Below are 12,665 nucleotides of genomic sequence, written 5' to 3' on the forward strand. Positions count from 1 at the left end.
ACCTGCCTGGCTGCCCTGGGCGGCTGGATAAGAAGGGACTAGTAGCTGAATGGGGAGAGTCTGGAGAAATAATGAAACGATATAAGAATCTCTAGCCGCCGCTTCCGCCGCCTTGTGCCTCATGCAAAGTTTATGGCCGAGCTTCCCTGCATTCGCCGCTGAAATATGAAGTGGATAGCCTACTCCTCCAACCAACGTCACTGCCTGTGTAACATTGCATTGTTTATCCTGGTCAAATATTACACTCACATTATTACGGGCCCTGCTTAATCCGAGGCAAAATGTCCTTATGTTTAGTGCACGACGTGCATTGTGGCTACAGTCAGATAAAAGATAAATGGTTTCTTATTCTAGGGTTTGATGGGGGGAGAAATAAACAATTTCAAAGGAGAAATGTCCTTGACTGTGCGGATTAAGATTAAGATAACGTGTGATATACATAATCAAACATGTTTTGTTGTGATTTCTATGCGAATTGTGTACCGTACAAAGGAACTTACATGATGACGTCATCATCTGCTTCTTTCAGGGTTTTCTAGATAGTGATCCTGAATCCAACCACGACTAACTACCGACTCTAACAGGGGAATTAAACCAACATGTTGTTCACTTTGAGGTGTTGGGAGTGCTTCAGTAAAAGCGTTTCAACAGGCCACGGATTTGGTTCAGACTGACGGAGATGAAAGAGAAAACACATAAATGGATCATTTCTACCTAATACCCTTCTGATGTTCAGCAGTTCTATTGAATAAGTAATTTGTTTTTTCAATGCTGTTAAAATGCTCATATTTTCCAACCAGAGTCCAGCTTCGTTTAAGGATGTCAGCACTTTTTGAAAAGATGCTTTGTGTGTCTTGTTTTCCAATCTTTCCCCTCATGAAAATCACATGAATAAACTGTTTGATTAAAACCGAATGTCACCGTTTGTCTGAGAACAACATTGTAGGCCTCGGTAAACTGTCTCTTTCTCTCTCTCTCTCTCTCTCTCTCTCTCCCTCCCTCTCGTTCTCTCTCTCCTCTCTCTCTCCCTCTCTCACTCTCCTTGCGTTCAGTCTAGCTGCACATTTAAATATGAAAAAGGTGTATTGTTGTTGACAGCACGCTCGTTTCTCCAGGAAATGTCATGTGTGAGCCACTTGAGCGATGGCAGGGCGCCCATGGGGGTAGCGGAGTTAAAACATCCCCTGTCTGACTGAAGAGCTGGGTAACCATGATCAGCTTAGAGAAAGGTCACCGTTGTATATCCTCATACAACCCAGCAGAGCAGCCCTACTCTGTCTTTATTGGTTAACACAATGCTTTAGTCAGGTCTAGACACTTTCAGATCATGATTGTCTGTGTTTAAATAAGGCCACGGATATTTTCAGATGTTATCTCTCAGATATTAGAGTTGCTGACTGACTGAATTAATTGCTTAATGATCCATGTTATTGTACATGTCAAACAGAGACAGAGCCTCACAATGTTGGATTGCTTTCCCTGCTCTTTTATTTGTATGTAACCTTTATTGAACTAGGCAAGTCAGTTAAGAACTAATTCTTATTTACAATGACAGTGGGCTAGCTGCCTTGTTCAGGGGAAAAAGGACAGATTTTTACCTTGTCGGCTCAGGGATTCGATCTAGCAACCTTCCGGTTACTGGCCCAACACTCTAACCACTAGGCTACCTGCCGCCCTGCTCTAGTGTCCGTCTACTGCCCCAATCCCATTAGAAACAAAGGGCACAGCATACTGTAGCATGTATCCCCATTGTAAGCTGAGTCCATAATAAAGAACATATTACATTAGTGGGATGCCTGAGTGTCGCCTAGGAATAACTTTACTTACATGTTATAAAGTTAGGCTGGCCGGTGCCTGCTCGGTGCAGGAGGACGTTTTAGTCATCTCTGTCTTTGTTTCCTAATTTAGATTTGATTGGCTATGAAATTCATCACATTGGGAGTCAGGTTCCAACCATCATCAGCACTTCCTGGTTGTCAACTGAGGGAGGGAACACACACCTAGACAACCACACACACACACACACACATGCAGGAACATTTTCTTTAAGGAACATGTGTTTACAATTTTCCGTAAGCAACACAAATAAGATGGAGATCAATTGGCCGTGTTGCAGGAAAAATAATGTAAAGTTATACCTCAAGAAACATACAAAATACTTGATCATGGTTACCCTTACTTACTTTGAGATACCATAGACTACAGATATCCCACTTGGATGATTCCCAGAATCAGTAGGGAATAAGCAGGAAATCCAGATTCCTCTAACCATTTCTATAAACCTGGGAATTTACCAGAATTTTGCAGCCCTACGAAGGAGGTGTTCAGAGCACCTCATTCCCTCTGAATATCAAATAAAGCCCTAAGTATCCTATAAAACCCTGAAACCTCTCCTGAACACTCCTCACCTTCAAGCCCCTCCAGAGAGGTGTGACTGAGGCGCCACCTCCACCTCCGCAGACTCCCTGCTCTTTCTTAGCTGTCGCAGGCAATTCATAACCAGAGGGGACTGAGATATCTAATATCATGGCAGAGCTGTGTGAAATAGTTCACCAGGGGTCAAGTTATTGCTCCGGCAAAGGTCACTGGACTGTGAGCGGAATAAAAGGCCTCTCGGAGTAGATGATGGGGCTGCTGTCTCCCTGCATCACATTACACAAACACACACTGGCTGTCTACCTGCATCGCTGGCCCCCGGGATGGGGAGCGGAATCTGGGATCAGCAAGCTCTTATGAGCAGAGCACCACACACTGATGTCTGTCAGTCTCTCTCTCTCTCTCTCTCTCTCTCTCTCTCTCTCTCTCTCTCTCTCTCTCTCTCTCTCTCTTTTCTTTCTTTGCAGGCAGATGTGATGCCTGATACCTCCACAATCACACAAGAAGCAGACATGTAGGCCCTGGAACCAGAGGCCTAGACCCTGCTGCTGCCAGCTGCACAAGCCCCAATCAATTAACAGTGATTTAATTCTCTGATAGCTTGATGCTAATAGTCATTACCCAAATACAGAGTGATCATACTCATAATGAAAACATCTATTGGCATCATAAGCAGTGTATCGGCACCTGAGTTGCAGCTAGCAGTGTATCGGCATTGCAGTTTCAGCTATTTCACCAGTAATTGCTCAAACATTGATTTACAGAGTCCTGATACTGCCAAGTAAATGTCAACCGACTGCAGAGAATGAACAGCCCTGAAGAGAGATGATTCATATTCTGATAATGCTGAGTGACATGAGCTTGTTTAATTGAAAGACTCCAGTGGTATCACTCTGACAGCCAGCGTTGCTGTTTGCAGTAGAAATAACTGAGCTAATGCTAATGTTAATGCAATGAAAGATCATTGGACTGTTAAAAGACGCATACAGGCTAATAATCATTCACTTGGTTTCAAAACGTCCCTCTCTCCGTGGCCAGGAATAGAATGAGATTATTGAACCACTGGCTATGAAATGAAGCATGGGTGATTGTCATAGAATAGCCTTTTCACACACACCCACACACAGACACACACACACACACACACAAAACAAAAGTCCTCCAGAACAACTGCAATACTGCTCTGTCCAATTCTGGACAAATGCGGATTACATAAGGGGTCAAATTGAATCAATCTGGGCGCTCAATACCTTAAGGGAGAGGGGAAAATGACCCAGTTTTGATGCTGACCCCGAGCTGAAGGAGACCAGCCATTTTAAAGGCAACCTTGGGAGTCTGTCATGGAGTCAGCGGTTTCAAACGTGCCTCTGAGATGTCTGTCTGAATTATGTATCCTATGAATAAAACACATTAGCTACTAAACATATTGAATAATTCACTTTCCAAAGCCCCTGCACACAAGATATTAGCTCTTCTGTCACTGGGCATATCTTTTCATAGCCCCTGCCTCTCTCTCTCTCTCTCTCTCTCTCTCTCTCCCTCTCTCTCCCTCTCTCTTCCCCCTCTTTCTCCCCTCTCTCATCTCTCAGCTGATGGTAACTGTCTATTTTTATTCCTCACGTAACTACTATCTTGGAACGTCACCCTATTTATCTAAAGAGCACTTGAAAATTTGAAGAGTGCTATTTGTTCTGATAAACTCTTCAATGTGTTAGCACACACACACACACAAACACCAAACACACACAATAAAACCCAACATTTATTCATCTTTTAACGCCTGTGTGTTGGTAAATTAAGACCGCCAGCTGTGATTTTCAAATTCAAAGATCCCAAATGAAGAGGAGGCCCTTTTTTTAAATGAAATACCTATACACCCCTTTACAAAAGACGCAAACTGCGCTATAGTCCTCAAAGCAACGAGTTAACTTTCAAGTGGTTAACTTTCAAGTGGTTATCTCTTGCGTGCTGCTAATTCCACAATGCTAATAACACTAGGTTTTAGTCCACCAAGACTCTCTGTGTCTTTGTGAATGACTGACTACCTGCAGAAGAGAATGAGTGCATACGGAAAACGATAGCGTAAGCACCCAACACCAAGATGGCATTTTCAACAGTGACATCCATTTAGAAAATGGACATTGATGTACTTTCATTTCGGGTGTATCTCACACACACCAGGACGTCATTGCCATGCCAGTGTGTACTTACGGTAACTTTAAGATAACTTTCTCCTCTCTTGAGGGGAGAATAAATGGAAATCCATCACATATGTTCCCGTTACTGAGAGTGTGTGAGACCTGCAGAATATATATGGGATTCTGAATTTATTATGCCTGTTGTGGGAATAATATATATATATGTATATATATATATATATATATATATATATATATATATATATATATATATATATATATATATTATTTATTTATTTATCTATATATTTATATACCGTTAACTGCCAAAATAACGGAAACACTTGAGTAAATGAGGATATTGAATGGAGGTGCTTCCACACATATGTGGTTCCTGAGTTAATTAAGCAATTAACATCCCATCATGCTTAGGGTTATGTATAAAAATGCTGGGCATGCCATTCATTTGGCCATTATTTTTGGCTACCATGGCTATGCCCCCATACGATAACAATGTCCCCATCCACAGGGAACGAGGGGTCACTGAATGGTTTGACAAACATGAAAACGATGTAAGCCATATGCCATGGCCATCTCAGTCACCAGATCTCAACCCAAATGACACTTCTGGGAGATTCTGGAGATGCGCCTGAGACAACATCCACCACCATCAACAAAACACCAAATGATGGAATTTCTTGTGGAAGAATGGTGTCGCATCCCTCCAATAGAGTTCCAGACATTTGTAGAATCTATGCCAATGTGCATTGAAGCTGTTCTGGCTCGTGGTGGCACAACAACCTATTAAGACACTTTTTGTTGGTGTTTCCTTTATTTTAGCAGTTACCTGTATATGTGTGTGTGTGTGTGTGTGTGTGTGTGTGTGTGTGTGTGTGTGTGTGTGTGTGTGTGTGTGTGTGTGTGTGTGTGTGTGTGTGTGTGTGTGTGTGTGTGTGTGTGTGTGTGTGTGTGTGTGTGTGTGTGAGTGAGTGCAATATTAGAAAAGTTGACCAGCAATTCTAACTTTGGTCGATTCATATCTCCCTTACTTCGTTTGTAATGCATCCACTTGTAGAACTATGGAGGGCTGTCTATTGGAGAGAAGGGTAAAAGTCATATTTGAGACAGAGAACAGGACTTACCAGGGCGCAGTATGTCTCAGGTGGGTCTCCACAGGTGATGTTGGGTGGGTCCACCGTAACCTTCAGGTACTTGGTCATGTCCATGGCCTCAGGTTGGCAGGCCATGTAATCCCAGGTGAGGCCTTCGTCCGTGTACACCTGAGACTTACACACGTCGTAGTGTCCCCAGGCTGGGTAGTGCTGCATGGTCTGGCACACACTGGCCCACAGTGCCTGCAGTGTCAACACCAGAGGGAAACGCATCGCCGCTTCCTCTCAGACACTCTGGCTCTCCTCTAGAAAAGGGCTATTGTTTTCTCAATGGGGAATCCCTCTTCTTCTCTCCCGAAACAGAGAGACAGCGAAACCGAGGGAAATGCCTGGGCCTTTGAGTTTATGAAATAATCCAACCTTTACGGAGAGAGGAGCTAAGGAACTGTGGCAGCATGCCAGCCTCCTGTTAACAGCTTGGTGGAGGGGGCGAGGTGTGTGAGATGGAGGGGCGAGGGGGGACACCACTTGTTTTGGTCTGGAGTCCTCTCTGTACTCCGTTTCAGGTCTCTCCGACAGTTCTCTCTCCGGGAGGGCGGGAACGGAGGGGTCACGACACGCCGAAGTTAGGGGGTGACTGGCCCGTCAAGGAGATAAAAAGAGAAGGAGTGGATGGAGGGAGGAGGATTCGGTGTGAAGGAGGAGAGAGGCAAGAGCTAGAGCGAGAGCTCTGGAGGAGGCAGCCTTTTTGACACGCTGATGGAGAGATGAGTGACAGGCCGATCAGCTTTGTTTGCTGTCAATCATGTCTCTCTTCCGCCCGGCAACGGCACCCACGGTCTGTAGGGAACAAGGAGTGGAGAGAAGAGAAGAGGGTGAATGCCTGGTGGGGGATAGTTTGACAGAGAGTGTGTGTGTGTGTGTGTGTGTGTGTGTGTGTGTGTGTGTGTGTGTGTGTGTGTGTGTGTGTGTGTGTGTGTGTGTGTGTGTGTGTGTGTGTGTGTGTGTGTGTATAGAGTTTAACATCAGCAGACGGATGGCAGTGTAACCGGGGAGATCCTTGATGTGGGGGTGTCAGGATGGGCATAGTGAGTGTGTACATCCCAAAGGGGGATTTTATAACCAAAGCCATCAAGGTGCATTATATCCTGATGCTTTTCACACTAAGTCCACACCTCACCATGGTTTTCACTTATCATGAGTTTGTTTTCTACACCCCTTCCCAGGAGAACCAGAAACACCAGCAGCTAAATCTTCAATCTACCGTACCCTTAAAATGCAAGTTTGTAATATCATTAGCATTATATAACATTTGGAGGATTATAAAGTGTAGTTGTTGGATTGTGGCAGTTACAACACCATTGAAACATACGGTATGTGTCAGATCAATGTTAGTCGTTCCAAAGCACAGGTACATTCTAGAAACAGGTGAGATGGTGGTATGCATGATAAATGATCAGTCAGGTCTAAACAAAGCCCTACATCCATACCATTTCACAATATGCATTGACAAAAGACTGCTGCACTGATATCAACAACAGTTGAATGGTAATATGAATTTCCTGAGTATAAACCAAACATGTAGTGTAGTTGTGATCTCAATACTGAAAACATCTCATCTTTATTCACTATTCATACACAGATACAAATGAATGTTCTCTTGTTGAAAGACCTGGAATGAATCATGAGAGGGACCATCTTATCCTCGGCTGTTTCATTTGCCTCACGATCACACGAGGCCTTTCAGGTTGAATACAGCAACCTCAGAAAGAGAGTTCAACTCACGAAGCTGCATGTGACGAGCGCTGGGAGAAAACTGTCTACTGTCCATGCATTTTGGACTTTTCAAATCCTCTACTAATCAACAAGGACGTTAGCTGTCTGTACCTGACACCTCGTCTTAAGTATGGTTCTGTACTGAACACTCCAGCCGACTGGTCAAAAAACGAAAGACAGGCAATTCAAAGTCCTCAGCATTAAAAAAATGCACTGTATAACACAAAGGTCACGTGTAAGCCACATAGACATAGTCTGTGTCAGTTTGATGTAGGTTCTTGTATTCCTTATGTTTTTTTTGTGGATGATGTGATTCCTGGATGAGGCAACATCCCAGACTTGGGGAATTCCGAACATTGACATGGTCTATTATTTGGACATGTATTTTTTTGAAACAGAAAGAAAATTTTAAAAAATAAAAAGTTCCATTTCAATATCAAAGCGTACTCAACTCAGTTGACCTGCACGATGCAATTATCTCTTTCAACATCCAGGTCCTGAATCAGAGAGAGAACGGCAGGCATCCATTTCCACCTGGCACTAGCTGACCGGAATTAGTTTGAATAAGAACTGGCGACATTTGAAATGGACAGGACTGCTTCAAATAACATCTCTGGACATACTGCACATAGAGTACAGTAAGACAGCTAAAGAACTGTGAAAAAGCAATCTGGTGTATAGATATATACATCATAATCAAATAGAACATCCCCAAGTAATCTCACCCCTAACGATCTATATTCCTCAGTTAGCTTTGTCTCCACATTTTAAACAACCAATACTCTAAATGCAGATTACAGCATGTATCTCTCCATATCTCCACACGCACACACACAACGCACACACGCGCACACACACACACACACACATGCACACACAACATACACACACACATCTTTGTTTTACTATCCTTGTGGGGACCAAACAATTGATTCCCATTCAAAATATATTTTCCTTAACCCCTCACCCTAAACCTTAACCCTAACCTTAATCCTGAACCTCTAACTCTAACCCTAAATCTAATCCTACACCTAACCCGAATTCTAACCCTAACCCTAATTATAACCCTAACCCTAAACCTAACCCCAAAGCCTAAAATAGTATTTTTCCTGACTCCTGGTCCCCACAAGGATAGCAAAACCAAACACACACACTCACTAAAACTAGGCTGCAGCTTAGCTGAGCTAGTGCTAGCCGCTAAAGAGAGACACATTTCACAGGCAGGTAGCCTTTTTCTCCAGCCAGCCCAATAGTGACTTGGCTTGCAGGCAGCGGCAGATAATTGATGATGACGTTAGCCAGAAGCAGTGTGAGGGATGGATCAGTGGACGTTTTAGTGCTGGTTAATCAGTCAGCCCAGACAATGGACCCGCTGACCCAACACACCTAGTCCTGAGTGATCAATTAGCCTGCTATACGCCTACAGCCTGAATGTACAGGCCTCACTGCCCAGCCTATGTATAAGTCTCTCTGTCTACCCTTGAGATAGGCTGAACGCTATAACTTCTGCTTGTTTATTCTCTATTTTGCCATGAGATAGAAAATGCCATCAGCTATCCATTAAGTTACAATTTTCAGGACTGTTTTTCATTTTTAGTTAGCTCATAGCTTATTGCAAAGGAATACAGTAATATCTTATACCTACAGTAAAAGTACAATATCTGGTCATATTTTATTTGGATAAACAATTACATTCTCCAACCAATTGGGTCAGATGGCAGTACTGACCCAAATGTCTAACCTATGGAGCACTTCTACCCATATAGCCAGCATTGAATTGGGTCTAGAGAGAGAGAGAGAGAGAGAGAGAGAGAGAGAGAGAGAGAGAGAGAGAGAGAGAGAGAGAGAGAGAGAGAGAGAGAGAGAGAGAGAGAGAAAAAGAGATAGCACAAGGCCAAAGTGGAAGAGGGAGCGAGAGATAGAGACATAGAGAGCGAGAGAGCGAGGGGGAGTGAGGGAGACAAAGTGAGTGAGGAGAGAAGGGTGAAGAGGAGCAAAGAAGAGGGGGAAGACCTTCACTGCTAAAAAGTAGGAATGTCAATTGAGGAGACATGGGAAGGTAAAATTAATCCAGATATCCAGTAGAGATCTTGGCACTGAAGCTCTATGCCATTAATAGACATACTATTACTAAGTGCTGGAGGTGACCAGGGGCCTGTCTCAGTAGGGTAGGCCTGACTGGATAAAGATGGGGTAGGGGGGTCAGAGACACCCAGGCTAGAGTAGCAGGGACAGTGGTACCCAAACTAGATAAGGGGAGTGGGGACAGAGATACCCAGGCTAGATAGGGTGAGCAGGGGGGAGTGGGGACAGTTATACCCAGGCTAGAAAAGGGGAGTGGGGACAGGTATACCCAGGCTAGATAATGGGAGCGGGGACAGTTATACCCAGGCTAGATAAGAGGAGTGGGGACAATAATACCCAGGCTAGATAAGAGGAGTGGGGACAGTTATACCCAGGCTAGAAAAGGGGAGTGGGGACAGAGATACCCAGGTTAGATAATGGGAGCGGGGACAGTTATACCCAGGCTAGATAAGAGGAGTGGGGACAGTTATACCCAGGCTAGAAAAGGGGAGTGGGGACAGAGATACCCAGGTTAGATAATGGGAGCGGGGACAGTTATACCCAGGCTAGATAAGAGGAGTGGGGACAGTTATACCCAGGCTAGAAAAGGGGAGTGGGGACAGAGATACCCAGGTTAGAGAAGGGGAGTGGAGACAGAGATACCCAGGTTAGATAAGAGGAGTGGAGACAGAGATACCCAGGTTAGATAAGGGGAGTGGATTCAGTTATACCCAGGTTAGATAAGAGGAGTGGGGACAGAGATACCCAGGTTAGATAATGGGAGTGGGGACAGTTATACCCAGGTTAGATAAGGGGAGTGGGGCAGAGATACCTAGGTTAGATAAGGGGAGTGGAGACAGACATACCCAGGCTAGATAAGGGAGTGGGGACAGAGATACCCAGGTTAGATAAGGGGAGTGGGGACAGTTATACCCAGGTTAGATAAGGGGAGTGGAGACAGAGATACCTAGGTTAGATAAGGGGAGTGGAGACAGACATACCCAGGCTAGATAAGGGGAGTGGGGACAGAGATACCCAGGCTAGATAAGAGGAGTGGGGACAGAAATACCCAGGCTAGATAAGAGGAGTGGGGACAGAAATACCCAGGTTAGATAAGAGGAGTGGGGACAGAGATACCCAGGCTAGATAAGGGGAGTGGGGACAGAGATACCCAGGCTAGATAAGAGGAGTGTGGACAGAAATACCCAGGTTAGATAAGAGGAGTGGGGACAGAGATACCCAGGTTAGATAAGAGGAGTGGGGACAGAGATACCCAGGTTAGATAAGAGGAGTGGAGACAGAGATATGAGGAGTGGAGACAGAGATACCCAGGATAGATAAGGGGAGTGGACACAGAGATACCCAGGCTAGATAAGAGGAGTGGAGACAGAAATACCCAGGCTAGATAAGGGGAGTGGAGACAGAAATACCCAGGTTAGATAAGAGGAGTGGAGACAGAAATACCCAGGCTAGATAAGGGGAGTGGAGACAGAAATACCCAGGATAGATAAGAGGAGTGGAGACAGAGATACCCAGGATAGATAAGGGGAGTGGAGACAGAGATACCCAGGCTAGATAAGAGGAGTGGAGACAGAGATATGAGGAGTGGAGACAGAGATACCCAGGATAGATAAGGGGAGTGGAGACAGAGATACCCAGGCTAGATAAGAGGAGTGGAGACAGAGATATGAGGAGTGGAGACAGAGATACCCAGGATAGATAAGGGAGTGGAGACAGAGATACCCAGGCTAGATAAGAGGAGTGGAGACAGAGATATGAGGAGTGGAGACAGAAATACGCAGGCTAGATAAGAGGAGTGGAGACAGAGATACCCAGGTTAGATAAGGGAGTGGAGACAGAGATAGGCAGGCTAGATAAGAGATGGAGACAGAGATAAGGAGTGGAGACAGTTATACCCAGGTTAGATAAGGGGAGTGGGGACAGAGATACCCAGGTTACATAAGGGGAGTGGAGACAGAAATACCCAGGTTAGATAAGAGGAGTGGGGACAGAGATACCCAGGTTAGATAAGAGGAGTGGAGACAGAGATATGAGGAGTGGAGACAGAGATACCCAGGATAGATAAGGGGAGTGGAGACAGAGATACCCAGACTAGATAAGAGGAGTGGAGACAGAGATATGAGGAGTGGAGACAGAGATACCCAGGATAGATAAGGGGAGTGGAGACAGAGATACCCAGGCTAGATAAGAGGAGTGGAGACAGAGATACCCAGGTTAGATAAGGGAGTGGAGACAGTTATACCCAGGCTAGATAAGGGGAGTGGGGACAGAGATACCCAGGTTAGATAAGAGGAGTGGGGACAGAGATACCCAGGTTAGATAAGGGGAGTGGGGACAGTTATACCCAGGTTAGATAAGAGGAGTGGGGACAGAGATACCCAGGTTAGATAAGGGGAGTGGGGACAGTTATACCCAGGTTAGATAAGGGGAGTGGAGACAGAGATACCTAGGTTAGATAAGGGGAGTGGAGACAGACATACCCAGGCTAGATAAGGGGAGTGGGGACAGAGATACCCAGGTTAGATAAGAGGAGTGGGGACAGAGATACCCAGGTTATATAAGGGGAGTGGGGACAGTTATACCCAGGTTAGATAAGGGGAGTGTAGACAGAGATACCTAGGTTAGATAAGGGGAGTGGAGACAGACATACCCAGGCTAGATAAGGGGAGTGGGGACAGAGATACCCAGGCTAGATAAGAGGAGTGGGGACAGAAATACCCAGGTTCGATAAGAGGAGTGGGGACAGAGATACCCAGGTTAGATAAGAGGAGTGGAGACAGAGATATGAGGAGTGGAGACAGAGATACCCAGGATAGATAAGGGGAGTGGAGACAGAGATATGAGGAGTGGAGACAGAGATACCCAGGATAGATAAGGGGAGTGGAGACAGAGATATGAGGAGTGGAGACAGAGATACCCAGGTTAGATAAGGGGAGTGGAGACAGAGATACCCAGGTTAGATAAGAGGAGTGGAGACAGAGATATGAGGAGTGGAGACAGAGATACCCAGGATAGATAAGGGGAGTGGAGACAGAGATACCCAGGCTAGATAAGAGGAGTGGAGACAGAGATATGAGGAGTGGAGACAGAGATACCCAGGATAGATAAGGGGAGTGGAGACAGAGATACGCAGGCTAGATAAGAGGAGTGGAGACAGAGATGTGAGGAGTGGAGACAG

At 45.1% G+C, this 12,665-nt stretch overlaps 1 protein-coding gene across 6 annotated transcripts in view; it reads right to left on the minus strand.

Moving 5' to 3' along the window:
- Positions 1-12,665, minus strand: part of LOC112215525 (netrin-G1-like) — a 211,489-nt gene that overhangs the window by 188,072 nt on the left and 10,752 nt on the right. For all 6 annotated transcript variants that reach the window (XM_042298989.1, XM_042298993.1, XM_042298992.1 and 3 more), the window contains exon 2: positions 5,657-6,466. In XM_042298989.1, coding sequence (XP_042154923.1) covers positions 5,657-5,899 — 243 coding nt within the window. In that variant the 5' untranslated portion in view covers positions 5,900-6,466. The remainder of the gene's footprint in view (positions 1-5,656; positions 6,467-12,665) is intronic.

The sequence above is a fragment of the Oncorhynchus tshawytscha genome, linkage group LG16, assembly GCF_018296145.1.
Source record: "Oncorhynchus tshawytscha isolate Ot180627B linkage group LG16, Otsh_v2.0, whole genome shotgun sequence".
Taxonomy (NCBI): domain Eukaryota; kingdom Metazoa; phylum Chordata; class Actinopteri; order Salmoniformes; family Salmonidae; genus Oncorhynchus; species Oncorhynchus tshawytscha.